This window comes from Taurulus bubalis (genome assembly GCF_910589615.1).
Source record: "Taurulus bubalis genome assembly, chromosome: 10".
Classification (NCBI taxonomy): Eukaryota; Metazoa; Chordata; class Actinopteri; order Perciformes; family Cottidae; genus Taurulus; species Taurulus bubalis.
This window is the reverse complement of record NC_136598.1, coordinates 13,957,662-13,980,836: the sequence shown is the minus strand read 5'-3', so window position 1 is coordinate 13,980,836 and position 23,175 is coordinate 13,957,662. Positions and strand designations below refer to the sequence as shown.

The following is a 23,175-nucleotide window of genomic DNA, read 5'->3' as shown; positions in this document are numbered from 1 at the left end:
CAAAATAAAACCGACGTTGGGACAGTGGGAATGTAGAAGCAAGATTTAGACCAATCAATACATCTACTTTTTAAACTGTTTTCTTCATGTGTTTACAAAGACAGTGCATGAGGTTGAAGTTCAAACCAAGAGAGAAACCAAAACAGGAGACTGGGAGGAGCCTTCCCAGAATGCAACAGGTGTGAGAGTTCCCATCATCCTCTGCTCCAATTTGCTGTCTAGTAGATCCGGTCTGTTGAGATTTGTTTTCTGTGCTTGGCACACTGCCTCAACTGAAACAGATTTTGTCCGTGTGCGTGTGTGTATCTGTGTGAGGGGTTGATGGACAGGAATGTGTGTGTCGCAGAGGACAGAACATCCTGCCGGGTGCGTAGTAACACGTGTTTCTTGCCTCAGTCCTCTGTAGTGGCGAAATAAACAAACATGTGTTAAGGACTTGCTCTCTGCTACACCTCGTCACAGCCACAGCCTCCCATGTAGGTACAGTATGTGGGCGGATTGCAAAAAAAAAACGTGCGCTGGCCACAAAAATTCCCATTACAGCTGGAGGCTTAGGGATCGAGGAGAATGGTTGTCGGAGGCACACTGGCCACTGGGTGTGTGTGTGTGTGTGTGTGTGTGTGTGTGTGTGTGTGTGGTGAAGCAATCCAAACATTGCAGAGTTCACATTCCCCTTTCCACTTTACTTCCGAGTCCCCTCCCCTGAGTCCCTTTAACAGTTACTGGCAACATCGCACTCATTAGTGTGTTTGTGTGTAACGTCTCTATAAGGCAAGGAGGGCAGGTCTAGGTGAAGTGACACTGAGAGACAAAGGGATGAAGTGTTGAGGGGGTAGAAAGATCATACTGCCAGTTCAGAGGCTCTTCAGTGTTCCCCTTCTCCGCATTGTGTGTGTGTCCATTTTTCTAAAATTAGCAGAGGCTCAAAGGCCCTCTTCTTCTCCCAAACACATGGTATCTCCCTGTACATACTGCATCTCACTCAATCTCTCCCAACTTGTCTTCCTACCTCCGGTTCTCGTTTCAATTTTGCTTCTTCAATTCCTTCCCAAACTTCAAAATCGCGTATTCTAAACCCTTTAAATCTCTCTGAATTTCGTTTATCCGTCTTCTTCGTTTTTTTTTTTTTTTTTTTCCTCTTTCCCTTGATCCCTGGTTCACAGCGTGTGTTGTTCCGTAGGGGGGTGATGGGGGTGTAGGGAAGGCGGCAGCAGGCCGGGGATGGGGGACTGGGGAGTAGCAGGTGGGGAGTGGGGTGGGGACTGGTGTTGGTGGAGGTGATGGAGGTGGTGGTGGTGGTGGATAGGAGGGCCGTAGTGGGGAATTACTGGAGGGGTGGCTGGGAGGACATAGGGAGTCGGGGACGGAGCCGGCGAGGATAAGTAGCCTCCAGCCATGCAGGAGTAGGCAGAAGTTCCTCCACCGGAGGAGAGCGTAGAGGTGGGGGAGCCGGGGAGGCCTTCGGACAGCGGCTGATTGTAGAAGAAGTACGCGCACTGGTGGATGAAGCTCTCGATGATTGTCTGGTAGGTGCGGGTGGCGGTCAGGGCGTCCATAGTGGTAAAGTCTGGTCTCATCAGTGTGGGCCAGAAACAGATGGACAGGTTCTCACTGGTCATTAGGTTCAACTTGTTGTTCTGGTTCACCCTGCGCAAAACAAAAAAGACAAATTAAATTAATTGGCCACAAATCACAACAGTTCAATCAAATAGCCTTCTTCTTAAATAGCTTGATTTGAAGGAAGTAAAAGTATCTTATAATTGACCATAAAATAAAATCTACAGAAAAAGAAGCATATTGTTGTGTGACAGATGCATTTTTTTTCTCTTATTCCTTTAAATCAACTTGTGACCACTCAGATTTTTCTTGGGACCTCTTGTAGGTCCCGACCCACTGGTTGGGAACCACTGATTGATACAATAATTTGAATTTAAACGTTTTCCTCGCATTATTGGAGCAGAGTAGTCATCAGCATACATATAGAGATTAAAAAAACAGAAAAAAACACTGCAATAAAGCAACATCTATTCTGTCAGTGTGCTACTCGGTGATGTCACTGCGAGGTCACTTGACTGGATGACTGGCGGGGTTAGTCAGCACGGCTGTCAGAGGCGGACTCTGACCCCGTCACTCACTCACTTGTTCAAGTGGCTGTTGACATATTTGAAGACCTCGTAATTCTCTTTGGGGAAGCGGCGCAGAATGTCCTTCATCGTCTGGAAGCGCTGCTCCCTATCATTGATCTCTGAAAGGTGGCAGAGGGAGACGATGGAGGTTAGAGGAGGGAGGAAGGTGGCTGAAAGAAAAGATTAAGGGAATCTATGGAAAATATGTCAGGGGAGTGAGAGTTAAGAGGAGAAGGGCTGGGTGGGGGCAGTACAATGGAGAAGAGGAGAGCTTGAAGAGCATATGGAAAGCAATTGGATTCAGCTCTCAAAAAATATGTGCAGGACACAGTGATTTCATCCTACAACAGTACACGTTTCACACATTTCAGTCATGAAAACACACACATTCAAAATGACTCCAGACTTCAGTTACAGTACAAAACACATACACACAAAAAAAAAAATCCCCAGACAAAGACCGTGCACAATCCAAAAGGAGAAAAGTACACCCATCACAATGTCCCACAGATTACAGCGACTCACACACACACAAACACACTCTGGGTGTGTTAAGCCTGATGGCAGCGAGGAGTGAGTCAGAAAAGCTGACGTCACCAGCTAACACAGTCCATCCTGTGTGTGTGCGAGCGAGGCAGAGAGCAGCAGTGGGAACAGCAGATGTTCTCGTCCACATCACACACATGATTTACAATCAGAGCATTTGAGTTTGTATTCCCACAATGAGGTCAGTGTGGATCAAAAACAGATTTCATGCATAATGACTTAACACAGCCCCAGTTCATCCCGCTGTACGTCCATCACTGCTAATCAAAACATAACTTCCTCCAGCTTATTTAAAGTAACATCACCATGATGATGTGCACTAAAATCCACCCGCCCAGCTTTTTTTGTGTCCCTGTTCTTCTCCACCGCTCACGCCTAACAGAAAGAAAATGCCCAGCACAATTTGCCATTTTCAACCAAATGAAGACTTTCTTGTCTCTAAACTTGTTTTCAATCTCTTCTTTTCCTCCTTACTGTGGCACAGACTGCAGAAGCGTTATCAGGTCTCTGTCACGGCTGAAGAGGCTCGACAGGGCCGTTAAAACACTCACACACAAAGACACACAAACACAGAGCTCAGTGAGTGACAGCAGCCTTGCGTCCCAGGGGCAAATCTCTCTGGCGTGATGCAAGACTAAGCTACGCCTTAAAATCTTCATTCCAAAAGATTACAGGACACAAAGAGAAAAAGAGAGGCCGTGGAGAGCTCTGGAGCACCCTTGTTTATCTAACATATGACTGTTTTCTCATGACTTCATCCAGACCCCGCTATCCATAGTGCTGCTGCATCCCTTCAACATGTGCAATCATCCACAAATCCTCCTTCCTCAAGCATTAAATATTCTCCCCTCCATCCCTTTTTTCATTCGTTCCCCATTTCCTCACAGTGGCAAATCTAATCCTCATGGATGGTTTTGGATTGCAAGAGTTTTGCTTGTTAGGTTAAAGCAAAGTTACAAAGAAGGGGAAATGATTTAAAGGTCAAATCCAATACACCTCATCCCTGAGCCCCATGTCCCCTCGAACCAGAGGAAATGACTTACTGAAGGCCTCCACCAGCTCTCCCTGCATGTTGTAGGGCACCAGAGGCTCAGGTAGCTCAGAGAAGAAGGCCTTCATGGCTCCGGCTACTGTGTTCATGGTGAAGTCTTTCTCCACCAGGTCCAGGTTGTGGTCTGGAAAATGGATTGACATGGAGAGAAGACATTTAAAGTACAAAATACACACACACACACACACACACGTCACAATTTTACATGCATACAGTAAATTAAGTTGGCTTCAATAATAATAATAATAAAAGACAGCATAGTGCTTGACAAATTCATTGTTTTATGGAAATAATAGACATACGAGTTTTGCATGAAGGTAATTAAGTCTGTTATTAAAGTCAGATATAAAATGTTCTGGATTGACATTTCGGTCGTTTTAAACATAATGCCTACTTTCGGAATTATTCTCTGCTGCTTGTGGTTGTTTTTGCACACTACGTGTAGACAAGCATGCACGAACAGGTTTGTTCAATATATAATTAAATCAATATGAACAGAAAGCAAATGGCATCTTTGGTGATATGACAGGATCCTTCAGTTTAACAGAGGTAAAGAGAAAGAAGCGCAGACACTTTTGAAGTAGATTTAAACTGAGAGAGACAGGTCAGGCTGCAACACCACTAAAGAAGCACTGAAGTGTGTGTCTATATGTGTGTATGTATGCATGCATGTATGCAAGAGACTTAATACAAAAAAAGTCCTTTTCTGATAACTTTTTCCTTTACAAAATTTAGTATGTGTAGAAAGATGAGGGGCTAGTAAAAGGCAACACAGAAACGGTGAGAGAACAGTCCGGGGAAAGCTCCCATTTTGAGAGTTTCCAAAAGTACGCGGCTTCTGATGCTGCTTTCTCCGGTAATGAGATATCTGAATCTGCAGGGGGATGATGAAGTGCCATCTTCAGTATGGCTATAAGACACCTTCACTGTAGTTTCACCTGTAATGTCTTGTCCCATTGGCCGGAGGCTCAGAATGATTCAACGCAGAGCTTCAACTCTGATTACCCGAGTTGGATTTTAGGCTCAACCAGGCGTGGGCGTGCGCATGCACACACACACAATATCTTGCTCTGCTATCTATCTCGGCAGCGACACGCTTCATTAACCAAACCAATCTGGAGGTAATTAACTGCCCACAGCAGATACACAGGCATGGGGACACACACGGAGAGCGCATGCACATGCACACGCGTGAAAATGTGCACGCACGCAGGAGCAGGTACAAGATAGGAGGCAGCTCTGCAGTCTAAAAGGAAGTAAAGGACAATTCCCTGAGTAGAATTAATGCTCCCCCGGTTAATTAAGGGGGCCGAGGTTTGTTATAGATAGAAGCCGACGTACGAACGTACACACACACACACACACACACGTCTTTGCGGCCTTTTCGCCCAGCTTGTAAATGTACCGCTGAACAAGTATGAGCATGTGTACACTTGTACTGGAGGTTGAAAGTAACGTACCTTGGTCAAATTGCCGCTGCATGCTCTCCATCTCTGCCTTGTTCCCGCTGACCCTGTAGAGACCCTCTGTGCTCAACCCTAGTGGAGAGGGAGAAACAGGAAAGTCATTATCACAGTGTTCTTTTCACGCGTTTAATTTGCAAAAGTCAAATATTTATATTAACTGGTCAATCACCATCAAGAACTATTATTTGATTCACTATGCTGCTTATAGATGCACTCTGAAGGCCTAAAAACTGCTCTAATGGCCTCTTACTATGTCCCCTTCCATTTAGACACACTATTAGCACTTTTTATTAAACCCATAAAGCATTCTTGCAGGCCTTCTAAGAGCCCACTGTGACAAGCGGAGGCTACCTTTGGAGCCACACATACTTTAACATGACTTGGAACTGCAGATGCCAAGTGCCAGCTCCATCCTTAGGAGGATAATTACTCAGGATGTGCCGCCTTTCTATAGACAATAAACATACTTAAGGGCTGCACTGAGGTTATGTGGAAAAAAAATGTAGGGGAAAAAAAGTAACACCAACATTTCTGTTTAGAGGTGTGAACAGAAGAGACGTGTCAAATAGTTAATGTCTGGGAAAAAAATCTGGTGTAAAATATGTAGCACTGTTTTATCTCACACTCTCTCTCACACACACACACACACACACACACACACACACACACACCATCTAATAGTTAAGACAACAAAAACACTAAATTAATAATATTACTGTAGCAAATTAAAAAATGCTTATAAAAAGGTAATTTGATTGAATATGTATTTTCCATACTTTTATTGGCTCAGACCAGGGGCAAGGGTTGTTAAATACTTGAGGCCTGTTGGATTTTATTATTATTATTATTAGTGTTTACAGCAATAATACATGCCATTATTCTCTAATAATCTAGTATAGTCAACACGTTTTATAAGCAAACTAAAATCTCCCACATGGATTTTTCTTAACTCTGGAGGGCTTTTTTTTATTCATTCCGAGATCTTTTTGTTGCGCTGACAACCACTGACTAAGCTAATATGTACTCATGCTGTATAATTTTTATTTTAAGGGAAGAAAAAAAAGCTTAATAGCAGTTTCAAAACTGTCGACCCTTCAAAATATTTTTAAGTTCAGCAGCAGAAAACACTACTACTGCCCAGTGTCAGTTTTTATTTTGCATATCATTTCACACATATCAGACCTACCAAATACTCCAAGGATTGAGTAGCTGTGGTGGTTTGCAGAAGGCTTAACCCCTTTAGGATGTTCGCAATACATCCATGTTCTCAGAAATGGAAAACACAAGCACGTCAAAGTACAACAGTGAAAGGCACATGGATAGCTGGTGTGAATGAAAGCTCACTTCATTTTACTTAATTAATTTCCACCCCAGTTTATATAAAGATAAAGTTCCAACTCCCGCCCTTGAAATGCTCTCTTCGTTCACACTTTAGTGGAGATTCAGGGAGACAAAGAGCAATCCAGAGGGAGTGAAGGAGATAAGGAGTGGCAGAAAAAGAGGGCGAGATAGAGAGGCAGGGAGGAAATGAGAGAGCTCTCAGTCAAGGCATACAGCATCGATCTCCTCCTTCTACCAATCAATTATCCACAAAAGCTTTTCTAGCCAGACACTAGGAAAACAGAGATGGGAGGAGAGATAGGGAGAGGGGAGTAGTGTAGCAGTGGTGGGGAGAGAGTGGGAGATAGGGGCAAAACAGGACAAGCACCCAAGTATGAGAAAGATAGTGGGGGAAGTGTGAGGACGCATAGGAGTGAGGGTCAGGACTGATGAAAGAGAGAATGAGAAATAATAAAGGGATTAAGATAAGGAGGGATATATGGAGGAAAAGGAAATGTGTTTGAAAGAACGCAGCACATCAGAAATGAAGGTTGCAAGAGAATGAAAAGAGTGGAAGAGGGTGGGGGGAGTGAATGGATAACGAATAGAAAGGTTTTACAACGATAGAAGTGATGAAAGGTGAGCTCTCCACAAACAAACAGCATCCTTTTCCTCTGGGGTCAAACAAAGTGGCAGTGCTTCTTGGGGTCAACGTAAATATGAACTCTTCCCGTGGCGAACTAACGTTTTCATCTAAGAATTTCTTATTTAGCCCCGTTAGAAAATGTCACATCAACGAATACCTTTCTATTCTTTTGATCTGCTACCAATATATACTACAGTGCATATCAGGACATATACATATTTACTTTCATCTGCTCTTCAAGCACATGCCAGCAGAAGCCTCAACTTAAAACCATCGATGGTGCCTTCACAGCCTCCAGCAGCACTCAAGTGGGCCAAAACCCACCTGTGAACCTGCAATCACACAAAACCCTGAGCGGGCGATAAATGCCCCCGCCGTTAACGGCTGTGCTCCTTCAGCGCATTACCGATTCAGCTGATCCCAAAATCAGCCCAGACTGATTTCATAGTTCACCATGAAAGCGCGGCGGTGGCTGGGTGCTGCCCTTTACGTCGCTATGGAGGCGCCTACCGCCAGCAGATATGCCTGCACATGCTAACACACATTCATCACCCCGGCATCCGTGAGCAGAACACTGCAGCTACCACGCCGAGACAAAGCCAGAGCGGAGCGATAAGGGCAGTCACAATGGATTGATTTTATATAGCTGCTTCTCCACAAGCTCAGAATGCATGAAAATAACACAAAAATACCACATCGACTCCTATTATTCTCAGGGACAAAGAGAGTGAGCTGGGAAGCACAATTAAGAGATCCAACAAAGAAACAAGACTTTTGAATAGAAATATTAAAAAAAGAAAACAGGTTTTACTTCAGTGCCCCTGGTGTGCTGCCTAGACGTGCCTCCAAAAACATATACAAAATAAGAACAATGTGTTTCCATAAATTCAAAGTTTTCTGACTCGGAAAAAATACAATTTGGCTTTGTTTTCATCACATCTTCATCGGTATATGAACACAAGACTGTAAGATGATGACGACAATTAGCAAGTTAAGAATAAAGACAGGAACGTGACTTGTTTGATTAAGAGGGAAGAGGAAGGATGTATGTCAAAGCTGCAGGTCCAGGGTCAGCCTCTCGAGGTCACTCGTTATGAGCTCACTATAGCAAACATAGTGTCAGCACTGTATGGCAATTTCCCGTGAGTGTCATTATACCCACAGATTGTAGACACAGATATTGTATAAGTAAACTCTGACTTACAGTGACTACAATCGAAACTAAATAGCACATTGTAACTCATTTCCCCTAGCAGTCGCAGCAATAGTCTGTAAGTGTGCCATTCTGCACTGCATGTGTTAGCATGTAAACTAAGCATTGCTGTTCACAGACTCTTCTCAGTTCTGACTGTGTGATGCTACACTTCTCACACATGCATACACACATAAATAACTCCGGAGCAAGCTAAACACAGAGAAAAGAGCTGAGCCCAAACATTCTTCCAATTTCCTACCTTGTGATATTGATCGGACAGAGGGAGCTATGGGGCAGAACATTACCTTGCTACCTCCTGGCGAAAACACACCCTGACACACACAAACACACACACACACACAGCATGCTGACAAGAGGAAAGAGAGGCAGATATGAAAGAGCGGAGGGGGGATAGCAGGAGAAAAAAACTGCAGTGAATTGAGAGAGGCGACGATAAGACGGGGAGAAATAGAAATATGGGTTAGGAAGAAGATGAAAGAAATCAAGTCTGACAAGTGAAGGTACTCGTGGAGACAGAAGGAGCAGGATGACTGGATCGGGAGAAAGCAAGAGAGAAACAAGGGCACGGGAGGAAACAAGGGGATCAGCTGAAATACTAAAGAAGTGAGTGAGGGTAAGAGGTGTATGCACACACCAGTGTGTATGGATATTGACGCATATTCAACCAGTTTTTTCTCCTTCATCCAGAAGTAAGTGACGCCGAGTCTGCTCCAGTTAACACCTGAACAGGGGGAGGTGAAATCTAACGTGATGCCTTGTTATCTAGCGCTTTGCCCCGATTCTCCTACACAGAGGAAAGCGATGGGTGCTTTGTAAGGCCGCCACAGTAATCCACAAATACAGAGTCTCTAATCAGGACACAGATCACAGTGGAATGCAGCGGCACGTCAGTAAGCGACAGCAATGTTTTGGCAAACTCGCATGCAACTCACTTCATGGAAGGTTAGGAAAAGACAACTTAAGCAAATGTGAACCATTCCAAACTTTTGTTTGGTGGATCCCAGTAGTTTTAAACCCACTAATTTAAGGTAAAGTAGATGGATTCAGAGACGGTTCCTCAAGCTAGATTTGAGTTGTGTTGTGTTTATGAGCCGTTGTTGATTTTTAGAACATGTACAAATGCTCAGACAACTTGTAGAAAACACACTAAAACAGCTAACTAATCAATAAAAAGATGTTTGGCGGTAGAGGGGTGAGAAACTGACTCATGACTTCAGTATCTAAAGCCTAGACCAGCCAAGAATAAAGTAAGACGTGTAGAAATATCTCCACTAATGGACCCTGAACTAAGTCGCCTCTGGTTTAGTGGAACAGCTGGTGGCAGACTGAGAGGCAAGCTGGCAGTCCTGGGGCAGTGGGACACCAGAACAGCCTGGCAGGGGGTTTGGCATCTGGGACAGGGTAGCAAGGCTAGGAGAAGCTATCCAATCACATCCGTACTCCCAGTACTCCCAGTACTCCCAGGGAGGAGAAGATGGGAGAGGATGTACGAGGGTATGTGCAACAGCCTGAAAACCTGTTCAACACAACTGAGCACAGACACTAATCCACACAAAGTTCTAGCTAAATACAAGCAGGAGAGTACTTTAGTTCAAATACAGAGTCATTCTAATATCACACTCCATGACAAATATATTTGTTGCTTAAATTCCCCCTTTCTCATCATCGTGTGGATCAGAATGAGGCACTGATGACTCATTTTAAAGTTAGCACAAAACACTCACTGTAACCAACAGAAGCCTGCATGATCTGCTTGATGTTTTTACTTGAACCAGTTTGGGAGTTGCCACACAAACAATATTTAAGTAATATGCACCTGCAAATAAAGAACCGGCTTCACCCGTGGATCTTATCACACCTCGTTTTGCTTTACTTTTATGAGACAACTATTTTTTAGGTTATCAAAAAAAGCAAGATAAGACCCCAACCTGGTGCATGTCCCTAGAGGTGCCCACCTATAAAGTCTACAGCCCAGCAAAGTACTACCATTCGTCAAACCTGAACAAAGAGCAACGGAGATACAAAAGAAAGCACAGAAGCATGTAGACACAAAGGCCGTGATTTAAGGAGGACCGGAGAAGCATCATAGCGACAAAGACCACAGTACATAACAACCCACCAGGGAGGAAGGAGGATTAAGATAAGGCAATATGGAAAAATAGAAGAGAAAAAAAAGAGCTCAAATGAGACAGCTATAGCATACAGAGAGGCAGAATGGATTCTTTTAAATAATTTAAAAACACTTCAATGAAAACAGCAGCCTGTTCTGTGCCAGATTGGATTCCATGAAGCACCTGTATTTCTTGTTCCATAACGTAAAACTGATTCTTACCTGTTGTTTCAATGAAGCGGATGCACTTCTCAATGAAGACTGGGATTGGCCTCTCAGGAGTGACCACGGTGGCCAGTTGCAGACCGAAGTAGTTGCTCTCGATGGGCTTCGAGATGGAATGCCTGGGTTTGGGTCGCGGTTTCTGGAAAGATAAAATCGAGACGAAAGAGAAGATTGGTAGGAGCACTCAGACTAAATGTAACATTATTTTAGCCTAAATAACACCGACAGTGCTGACATAGGTACACATTTCCGAAATGACCCGACTGTATTTATGTTAGTATCTGCTTGAGCAAAAAGACGAAGACACAGGCGCGTATCTCACACATTCCTTCAAATCCTAAACTGAATAGTAATGAAACATTCCCGACTTGAACCCGGTTCTGTGCATCAATGAGATATACATCAGTTCCTCAATCACACTTCATTGTCGTCCTCCTTCCTTCAGAATTCTGCGTTTCTCTTTCTCTCTACTGCATTGCAGCTCTCAATAATCAAACTCTCGTATTCATTGTTTAATTACTTCCTAACTCCTGTTATTCTCCCGTTAAGAGACCTCTAATGCACTCCTGCAACATTCTCTGCCTGCCTCTGTAAGGCAGAGGCATCAGCAATAATTGTACTGCACTTTAATGGTGTTCAGCGGGAATGTTTTGAAGGCCCCCGAGGCCTGGATCTCTAGTAAGTCTGTCAGCCCCCTGAGGCTCTGCTCTGGCAGGCAGGGTGGCGAGGCAGGGATGCATGGTTGGCTGGACACACGCAGAGTGGGAGCAGTGCAGGCCTGACAGACACCGACACAGGACAGGAGCAGAGGAGTGCTCATTAGAGAGAAGGAGCCCGGCGCGCCCTCTGCTCCAGATACTGGCCTCACTGGACTCCAGCAAACATTTTTAGTTAGCACACACGTACACACTCACAGCGGTATTCAAGGAAACAAGCTGGAACACGCTAATTAATACTGAGCAGATCAACACAGACTCACCTGGACCTTTTCTACACGGTTTTGAATTTTTTTTGTTTGGACCTTTTGCGAATTTATTCTGTGGTTAGCGTCCGTTATCTTTCAGCTGGCTTTCAAGGCTTCTGCCTAAAAAAGGAGCCTGCCGCCAATAGTATTTACCGATACGTGGTCAATACAGATACAACTTAATATGTTAGGAGATACCGAACAGAGATCGAAGAGTAAATTAAAGCAACGCATGTTTTATTGGTGGCATTCCAACGTATACATTTTCCTAACTTGAAATGCAATATATTTTTATTATATCTATTATGGTGTTTTTTTCTTCAAAGTTAAAATTCTAAATAACGTATATTTGAATGTTTAACATGTACTGTCATATTTACCGTCAACTGTCATCATTTATGCTCTTGTCCAACAGCTTGAACAAGCATAAATATTGGTCAATATGTCATTATATTCTTCCATTGTATTGATATCAGTATTGGCCTCAAAGATTCAGATCATTCATGATTTTCTATCTAGCGTTTAATGATAAACTGGAGAGAAAAGGGCAGAGTCGCTACTTCACCCGTCAACTGGGTGTCAGGAAAAACTAAATGTCAAAGATAACTCGATAACAGTGACTGGCTTAAGAGTCTGCACTTCATTCAGCAAGGCCCCTGATCGGCTGATGAAGGCTCTGTGGTAAATAGCGGCTGACTTTCCCAGCAAATCAACCAATGTTGTCTAGTTATCTTTCTATGGAGGCCCCACAAGAGCAGATTTCTAACTGGAATTCCTTCACTTATCACTCCCAGCTAACTCCTCTGCCAAATCCCTCGTTGACCCGAGCGTTCTCAACGTACAGACATCCTTGTACTTGTGGCTACTAGCTGAACATCTGTGCAGTGCACAAAACACTCACATGAGGCTTTAATTGGATTACAAGGGTAGAAATAATAGATGTGACACGACAAGACAACAGCCTCTTTGGTGGTAGAGAGCTGTGATGTCATAACTCACTGCCAGCTTTGGTTTTTAGCTCCAAGTAGCAGCTCATAATTTATTTGTGTCCTATCACACTGACTGTGTTGTATATATGTGGCCTATCTCAGTTTAGCAGACTGTCTCTATACCCCCCCACCATCTCCTCTCTCTCTCACTGTCTTATCCCCCTGCAGTTTTGCCTTCTGGACACTCCTTTTAGTTGCTGACTGAGACAGGATATGTCGCCAGCACTGAGAAGACAAAACAGACCTTGACCACAAAAGACAAACAAAACACATCCTTAATAATAACAACATACAGACACCATGGTGAGCGTTTATGTATACTGTATGGCTGTTGAAACACAAAGCCGCAATACAAAATAAATACCTGTTCTTTCATAACTCTTATTTCTCTCTGGCTCCATTTCATTTCCTTTCCGTCATTGTGTTTTCTATTTTTCTTTTGATTGTCTCCCTCCCTGTTATTTTTTGTCTGAGGACACTAGACTGGAAATAGGTGACTGAGGAATTTAATGCATTCCTCTGGCTGAGGAGGTTTGAAAAAAGCTGCAAGAGAGCGCGAGAGAGAGGAAATGTTTCCGGCCTCTCGCCGAGGGAGGGCAGGCGGGACAGAGACACAGTTAGTCATTGCCCGAGGTAAAGGGGGTGTTAAAACAGACCTAGAGTCTAGTTTCAATTATTTGTTCCTGCCCGTCATGACTTGGGAGTGGTAGATGGTACCCGAAGGCTCTGACCAGGAAAGTGTTTACAGTGCATAAACCCAAACAGTCACCCTAAAAGCAACTGACTCTTTGATAACCCTTGCAAGCCACTATAAACAGGAATGGCTGTTTCGACCAACCCAGAATCACTGCTCCAACACGTCTTCCTGAGATGACTAAATAACTCTAGAACATGTCCGCCATCCTTCGGGATTTTAGACTAAACAGATTGAAAATGTACTCTTATCTTTGTTTAGAAAACAGGTGATGGAACATAACTTGTTACTATCACATTTAAGTCATAATGGCCTTTATCATGGATATGCGATTCCAGACCTGCTGTAGGGCCAAAATCAGAGGCACTAATTACAGCAATGGTCAAGAAACTGATCTAAATTTATCTGGCTTCAATTTTCTTGTGGATTTGTTTTGAAACACGCTTAATGTGTCATGTGATACTTTATTGATCCTCTTTGCTCCCAGGGGGTCAGCAGAAGGTCAGGTAAAAGTCAGAGCTACAGGAGCTTGTATACTTGCTAACCAGGGGCTTGAACTGGGCTGTCCAACTCATTGGTAGCCTGTCCTTGCACACTTTTTCCGAAGGACAAATGGCACTAAGGACACTAAGTGCCAAGTCAGTTAGTGCATAAAGGAAAGAACGTGGTTTAGGCAGTTAGGAGCCATGGGAGAAGACAGCCTTCGTGCAGGTACTTGGACATCACAGCTGAGTGTGTGATAACATTAATCATCCCCCTCCTGTTCCACCCAACTGACAGCCATGGTAATTATCACAGACGCAGAACATACAAAGCTGTAACTCCTATCCAGCTGACACTTCTGTACCACGCCATGTGTGTGAGCGAACAGCATACCAGGCTGATAAGCCTAACAGAGTAAGGTCAGAACTATCGTCACACGTGTGAGAGACAAGCATAGATACAAACAGGAGGGGGGTAGACAGAGACTGAGGATAAAGAGATATGAGGACCATATAATGGGGGGAGAGAGCGTGAGAGGAATGCAAGGAGCAGAAAGTATGAATCAGCAAGAAGAGAAGAAAAACACTGTTAATATGAGAGAATGGAAGGAAGGAAGGAAAAGAAAGCCAAGCTGATGGGGAAAGAAATTGGCGTCTTAAGAACAAGCGGGCCAGCCTTGGCACATACTGTATTTCCCTGCAGTAACCTGTGACACTGATGTCAATCACAAGATCATCAACAGCCAACACACTGCACCTTCGGCAGCTAAACTGTAAACAACGCGTAATCGTACTACTCGCAAGGTTTAAAGCAAGGTGACTGCACAATCAGGGACTGTAAATATTAATTAAGGATTGAAGGACTCAATCGCTGCGATTCTCTTCTATTTATTTTGCACGCTACTAATTTTGTTTGCTTAACAGCAGGGGTTTTTAGCCAATTTTCTGAGTAGAACATTAGTTTACATTTCTCTTCATGTATTGCAATAGCAAGAATTGTAAGATGGATGTTGATGCTTTCAAAATCTCGTAAAAATAAATATCCAACATCATTAAGATGGCTCTCAATAATGGGAAACCTGATGCAAACAAGCAGACATACACACAGCACAAACAGATAAAAGAACAGTGTTCCACAGTGGCTCAGTCCCTATTCATTAAGAGTTTCTGCCTTCTTGTATAAAAGTTTAGCGACTGGAGTTTCTCTTTTTCCTCTGATTATCTGGCTGGTTTAGAGAGCTCTCACACAGCGGTCAGGGTCAAATATAGCAGATTTGCTTTTAGGGGAACACCTACAGTTTTCACTGAGGTAAACGACTGAAATCATCAGTCAGTTAGTAATTAGTAATTAACACAGTTATCCACCAACGCAAACAGGAGTTGAATCTAACTAATTGTATTGAGGATTATGGACATTTAATCCATTCCGTCCTTAAACCAATACACTTGCATACACACAGCAGACAAATGTGTATAGGTGTACACCATCCAACATCATAAATTAAAATTCACAGTAAGCTTAAACATGTAATTTCCACTATTTATTATTTATACATGTGAACCTTTCCTGCCTAAATAGTTAGGATGGTTCTTCACTTTACTTGGACAATGTTCACACACAAAAACATTATATTATTATCATATTTTTAAATAACACTCGTCAACTGCTGTCTTTGGGAATAGTTAAATCAACCAATTAAAATGAAATGTTCTCAATATAAGAATTAACACTTTTTTTTTAGTAACAGAGTTGAGACTTATATCTCATAGAAACAGATGGATGCACAAACACTAACCTTTGTATTTCTGCGCAGGCTCTTAAGAATATTTCTTCTTTTGGGATCCTCAATCTCTTCGATGGAGTTGTCTTTTTGGGCTCCGACCTCATCCTGGTTAACCTTGGGTGGACCTCCCATCTCATCATCACTGCCTATGGAGAAGCTAGTCCTAAAACTGCTGAACTTGCCAAGCCGTTTGGATCTGTCTCTGTAAAGCTTGGGTTTTACCCCAATAGCAGACAACTTTCTCCTTCGCTCCAGCGAACTGCTATCAGCCTCACTGTCTGACCCATTCCCCCCAGCACTCCCGTTGGAGTGACCCTTGTTGGCGTTGCGGATAGTGATAATCTTGCCCTGTGTGCTGTCATGAGGGACAGAGTAAATATTCTCCTCTTCTGTGGGTCGAGGTTTGCTCACAGCATCCATAGGCTCTGCGTAATCTGAGGGGTCATAGCCACCATCACTACCTGGAGCCCAAGTGACGGCTTGGGGCAAGGAGCGGCGGTTAGTGCCACCCTGCTGGTCCATGTAGGGGCCGAGGTTCACCTTACGAACAGGCTTGGGCTTCACTTGTGGAGGAACCTTGTTGTTCAGCTTGCTCTCAAAGGTGCTAAGATCAGAAATGACAGAGAAGGTATCACTTGATTCCAGATCTGGCAGCTTGAAGCTGCCATCCTCCCTCAAGGTAGGGTAAGGTGGTGATGGATCGATATCGTCCTCTGAGTCCAAAAGAATACTAACTGGACTAGGAGAGCCACAGCGAGGGCTGATGCTCTCATTGGTACATGCCTCAGCCACGTGATCATACATGTGCGTGGCCTCAACAATAGTGCGCTTCTCTACCGCCTCTTTGAGAAAGGGTTGGAAGAGGTCTATCTTATGAAGCCCCCCTACTACCCCACCATGTCCACATATGACTGTGTTGAACCTGGCCTCTAGTTCATGGGCCAGTTCCTCTCCTTGACTGACCTGCTCCTTAGCTGACTCTGAATCTGACAGCTCCATCTGGCTCTCCCCAACTGCTAGCAACTGAACTGGGATGATGTCTTGGACCTCACACAGGAAAGCACATAATGTCTCCATAGAAGCCTTGCGGCGAGCAGAGTAAACTAAAATGTAGCCATGGACCAGCTTGGTCTTGCGGAGCGAGAATGAGGAATGAAAGGAGAGCAGCGACAGCTCAATATTCTGCCTCTGACCTCCTATACTAAGTTCCAGCAAAACCGAGGTGCCACTGCTGAGGTTAGCAGCAGGACGACAATGCTGGGGCAACAGGAAAGGAGCAAGTAGCTGATCTATGTCATACGTGTCTCCACACATCAGGCACATGACTATCCTCAGGTCTGCCTCTAGCACTGGCTGGGACTGAGAGTCTCTGAAGGCAGAGGACGGAGGGGGTAAGGGAGGGGAGCTGCTCCTTTTGCTTCTCCGTAATTCTAAGAGGCCCTTCAGCATCTGGTTGATCTGCCTCTCATTGACATTGCGACCATAGCTCATGCCTGGAGAGGCGGGGTCTAGGTAGGCACACTGCAACTTTCCAGCCACCTGCTGCCCTTGTTGGATAAGAGTCTGAGCTGTCTCCCCCCCAATATCCCCGATGGACCCCACTCCCCGCTTGGTAACCAGAAGTAGGGACAGCGGGAGTTGAGCTAAGCTGTTTTCCCTTTCCCTTCTGCTTATGGTTGACTCCCTGGACTTCTCTAAACTCTCGACAACATAAGAGAGGGATTCCTTTGAGTTGTACAAACACAGGCAACCATGAGGTGTAAAGGTTGGTGTGTGGAATGAATTGACTGGCAGACGTACGTTGCCCTCTATGGGACGAAGGGCTAACTCATACATCTTGCCATCTAACACGTACCGGTCGTCACTGGTGCACATGGCTCTTATCTCATTTGCCATCTCTCTGGCTAGCCCATCTTTACCGAGGATGACAAGATTTATCCGTTCAGCCCTCCCCAAATCCAGTCTTGAACTATCTGTTAATGGGTAGCGAGTAGGGAATCTGTAGGCCAGTATCTGCTCTATCTTACTGTCCACACAGTGGGGATTGTTGGGACATGTGTCCTTTGTAGGGTGGTAGACAAAGTGGATATGTTTCAATACCAGAGCATCCCTTTCTGCCTGCAGCTTCTGTAGGGCTTTAAACCTTTGCTCCTCGCCCAACACCTCCTGAATGGCTCCCATTTTCTCTTTACTTGGCTTTGCATCCACTTCCAGCTCATAAAAGAGCTCAGAGTATTCAAGAAGCAGTTCCTGAAAGTCCTCTTTGGCTCGGTCAATAATTTCCTTCTGGTGTTTGTTGTAGATATCCAGATATTGAGCCTCATCTAGCCACAGGTAGAAGTCTTCATTCATGATGAAGCTTCGTGCCTCCTCCCAGGGTTTCCCTGGTGTGATGAAAGGAGAGACGCTTAGCTTCTCTTTGAACTCCCATCTCATCTCAGCCCGCTTGCGCTCATTCCTTAGCTGCTCCAGATGGGTCTCATAGATAGCTTCAGCTGCGGGAGTCTCCAGGAGGTCCTGGGGGATTCGATCATCCTCCATCTTATCAATGTGTGTTGTGGTCTCCCAAGGGGTGTCATCTAGCACTATAAACCATTGGGTGAAATCTCTCTTTGTCTCCAGGACTTTCTGAACTCCAGACCAGCTCAGGTGGTCTATCTCATCCAACTCTGGCAACAGTACAGCCAGGGCCTGTGGTAGAGTACTAAGATAGGCCCTCCTACGTTTCTCTATATGGTCTTGTTTAAGTCTATGCACATGCTGCTGGAAGAGCTTCTTGGCTTTTGCTGTCCCCTCAAGAAAAACATAGTCCTTGTACTCAGGTGCAGACTGCATGCGCCGACTGACTGTGAGCCATGCCTCATTGTGGTTCTTCACGATTCGGTTGACCAGCCACTCATAGCGGTCTTTAGCTGAGGCAATCTGTTGACTCTGCTGTTTCAGTGCCTCAAAGTAAGGGATGATTTTGGGTTTTCCCCTACTCTTGTCTATGAGCTGAACCAGTGTAATAAAGGCAAGTTCAACATTGACATTAGATCGTGCTGATGTTTCTACCACCTGTAAGTTCTTCTTGGCTAGAGCAAAGGTGTGCGAGTCTTTAATGTATCGCTCAACTCCTTCATCACATTTGGTGAGAACCAGTACCACAGGTTTCTTCGTTTTTGCGAGCTGGTTGTACAGGTTGGTAACAAACTTCATCTGGTCCTCAAAGCTACGGTTCATACCCCTGCTAACATCCACACAGAGTAAAAAGCCATCCACCATAATCTTGCCTTCAGGCATCTGTTTCTGCTCAAAGTCCTGCTCCAGCCCCAGCTGATCTGTGCAAAAGTACATCAGCTTCTCAGCCGAAGCCAGCTTGGTGGAAGCTGCCCTCTTGATGTAAGGCTGGAGCGCCGTGCTTCGGTGCGGCTGGAACGTCTGATCATCAATGAACTCTGTCTGCTCCACCACATTCATACGGCATTCGGGCCCCTCCTCCAACATCCGGCCAGCCTCTCCCCAAAACAGGAAGTGGTCATTGTTCACCACACGGCCTCCAAAGTCACTGGTGCTGAGAACGGAGGTGTGGTCTAGGTGGAAGTCATCTGCACTTGGCCGGACAAAGCGGTTACACAGACAAGACTTGCCCACACCACATTGGCCTTTCTCCTTCTCCGTGCCGGACAGCCCAATAACGACCAGGTTGTAGGTGGGTGCCCGCACATCTTGCTTTTTGGCCATCATTATCGCTGGCAGAGGCTCATCCTGCCATTCTGGCCAGTAGCTCTAGGGAGAGGAAAGGACTGCCAGGGAAAGAGGGTTTCCATGCAAGAGGGTCTCACTGGGCTGGAGTCTGGCCCTGCATAATAGAGCAAGAGAGAGAGAAAAATAGAGATATAATTAATCCACAGAAATACAGAATAAAAACACATTCCAATGACAGGCTTTATTATTAGAGAGCTATTGTGTCACTCATCTAAATTCCTTCTGTGCGACTATGTGCTGTTAATAATGTTTAATCTGTGATCCTATTTCTCTACTGAATGTTTCCTGAAAAGATTGAGGTCAGTGGCAAAGCTGCTGGAATTACTTAACCCAGCTGTAGCTCAGTAAAAGGCAATTTTTCCCCATTTAATTTGTATGCTGCCAGGACTGCACTGCTAATAGTGGTGCCTTCCACATTTCATTCCTGTGTTCGTTGAGATTCTATGTGTTTTGGTGTATTACCCAACATCTTACACTATGGTTAGTCGTCTCACTGCCAGCAGCAGTACAATACAGTTGTGTGGAGTTTTTGGTATCGCAGGAAACAGACTGTGCACAAACACATGCACACGCACTAACACACACACACGAAAACAGGCTCACTAAGCTCACTGCACCCAAAATGAAAGACACACACAAGAAGATGAAAGCAGATAAGTGTTCCAGAGCTAAAGTTACTAATTGGCCAACTAGGGAAAGCCATCTGCATTTTAAAAGGGCCTGTTGCCTGACTCGTTTCCATCAAAAACATGTTTTCCTACGTTTCCCACCATACAGCAGTCCACAAACCGATCAAAGTTGGCTGATGCACCATCAATAATGTCTCAACATATTTACCTTCAGTAGACAAAAGAACATTTGAAGCCAATTACTGCACCAACAACAGACAATATCCAGAACTGATCTTACATCCCACACAGCCATTGTCAACTGATAAGGCCCATTGTTGTTTTTCCAAAAGGTATGTTGATGAATCTTCCCTTTAGTCATGTAATGTACTGCTGCTCAGTATCAATATTGTTTGTATCATTAGTTAGTCATTGAGACATAGGGTGGGGTGGGTGGCTGGAGGAGTGTTAAGAATATGAAAATGTCCTAAAAATGTATTGTAATCTTCATGTTTTGACAGAATGTTAGAAAAATATGATAAAAAAAAAAAAACTAAATGAAAAATAGTACATAGAAACATACATAGTGGCTTAGAGACTGGCTAATCTCAGTATCATTTATTCCTTCAGTAGATCTAGTCTAAAAAATAACGAGAGAGGACGATGGATAGGGAATGCTCTTTATGGAATTGCCCTCTTTGACAGCACAATTTGTAAAGGAATAAAACTCTTTCAAGACAGCCAGCAAACAGACTTGCAGTACAAGACCACCCTCCATGTCATAACTGAGGCGTTAATATAGTAAAACAGACATTAAAACCACTATTAATCATGAATAGCTCTTTTGACAGAGAGCACAAAAGCAGACAAAGCCTTCGCTTCTGCTGAATCGAGTTTGTCAGACAACAGAGAACTGTGGATGCGCAAAGATGAACTTCAAAGCCCAACGCTGCTACACCAGAGGGCGAGACAATGAAAAGGAAATGTAGGTGGAGTAAGAAATTCACTACAGTGGAACGAACACACTGTAGATAAAAAGCAACCTCACACCTGCGGTGTACCAACTACTTCATATACTGTACATTTCAGAGTTTCACTTGAAAGCTGAGCCACTAATTGAAGTTCAAAGCTGACAGTTATGGCCGATCAGACTCTGAATTAACATCGAAGAGGCAAGACATCCCAAGTGCTGCACCAGGTTTATAACCAAGTGCCATTAGAAAAAAGGAATCAATATCAAAAAGAAAGTCTGTTTTGATATTTGCAGGGGAAAAATGCATGAAAAATGGATCAAGGCCCCCATAGATGGATTCGGTTTCTGTATTAATAAGGCATGGCGTTGTGTGTTGTGCTCAGCCAGACTATATTTTTCAAATAGGTATATGACCAGGGAATTATGGTCAGTTCAGAATCGTCTCTTTCCAGACTCTTGTAAATAGGTTTACTGCACATGTGTGTATTTCCTTGTCTGTATGTGTGCACCAGCTTATGATTTATATTGTGTGCGCCCACTAGCATCTGATCACTAAACACATCTAGTTGGAAAATAGTGCAATATACAGCCTTGACTAGGCGAGAAGAACTGCAGGTGTGGTATCTATAGAGTTGAAGTTAGCAGGTTAAAAGCACACCCGTGTCCTGACCTCGTCATGTTTACATTACAGAGCAGACAGCCTAAACTACAAACAGCCACAAAAAAACATGACCTGTTGCCCTTTGATATGGTCCACAGCTAAAGAGAACATGTACCCAGCTTGTTAACCATCATTTTGATGAACTGTATCTACATCATACCTGTGCTACACACTGACCGAGTTCACAGGCATTGAAATGTTATGGGAAATACATAAAATATACGTCTGACATAGAGAAGAATTTATTAACAGTTCCTCATTCATTTCTATAATCTTGTGTCATCATTAACCTTGTTCTAAACTGTATATAGTCAACCGAAAGTGCTCTGCTTTTTTGCAAAGGTTGCTGTGATCTGAATCTCTACACAGACTGAACTGTTGTGACATGCTCAAAGTCGCTGCCCACTCAGCTGACAGAGGGTGTTACATACAGAGTAGTATGGGGGCTCTGGTGTAGACCCACATTAGCACAAACGGCCTATGAGTTTACATATAAAAGTGCACACACACACACACACACACACACACACACACACACACACACACACACACACACACACACACACACAGAGTGTGTGAAATAGGTCATGTTTGTGACCAGTTGTGAGCGTGTCTGGATTAAATAAAGTCAAGCACTCCTACAGTCTCCATGGACCTGGAGGCCAGCCAGGCTCAACATTCTCACAGATGCGTTGCTAACATCTGCTTCTCTGACCCCACCTATCATTTTCTAGGAATGTTCATACATATTTTGTGACAGTTTACGAACATACTCATTGCGGTAGAGTGCAGGTTAGGCGTATGTGCATGTGCGCAGGCGCGCACGTGAGAGAGAGAGAGAGAGAGAGAGAGAGAGAGAGAGAGAGAGAGAGAGAGAGAGAGAGACAAAGAGCTGTTTTTTTTGCAATTTCCACAAAAGGAATTGCCAACAAAAGAGAAATAATGCAGTGCTGATTTTTCCCTGGTCTGTCCGAGGGACATGTCAGTGTGAGCAGCAAACATACAGCTCAGAATTCAGTTTCAAGTGTTGTGAGGATGCAGTGGCTTAAAACATAACGGCAGCAAATAATGGAAGAAAATAAAAAGTCTCATGAGACTGACTGCTGTGCCCAAACCAAAACTGACAGAAACATAGAATATATGTGACATTACAACTGCACAACTCAGCTTGTTTCAAAAGCCTGTCTACTGGCAGTCGAAATGCAGCATTTCGTACACAATAGATCTCGTCATTTGGGGAATACATTTCCTCTTTCCGCAGACCTATAAAAACACCACTGCCTGAGCTAAACTAGTCATAGTGAAGCAGTCCAGTTGTAGAGCACTCAGGCAGCCAGTCTCCCAGTTCACCCCGAGGCCTGGAGTCTGGTGCGCATGTCCAGCAACATACCACCGTCTCGAGGCCCAGGGCGGTTTAGGGCTTAGGCAGATAGGTTAGAGCCTGCGATACATCTGCCTCTGACCCTGAAACATTAGGACAAGCAGAATAGGAGAGAGTTTGAGGAGGTAGAAGAGATGCAGGAAGGAGTGGAAATAGTGGAAGGAGTTAGGGGAAGGAGACTGAGGG

General features: G+C 44.2%; 1 protein-coding gene across 1 annotated transcript; it reads right to left on the bottom strand.

The window, feature by feature from the left end:
• Positions 1-567: 567 nt before the first annotated feature.
• arhgap35a (Rho GTPase activating protein 35a) lies at positions 568-19,345 on the bottom strand (the record flags this gene model as incomplete). The annotated part of the gene is made up of 6 exons (XM_079225198.1): positions 568-1,647; positions 2,140-2,245; positions 3,716-3,847; positions 5,184-5,261; positions 10,704-10,845; positions 15,632-19,345. The coding sequence occupies 6 exons, from the start codon at positions 19,343-19,345 to the stop codon at positions 1,158-1,160; spliced, it is 4,662 nt and encodes a 1,553-aa protein (XP_079081324.1). The 3' UTR covers positions 568-1,157.
• Positions 19,346-23,175: the final 3,830 nt, after the last annotated feature.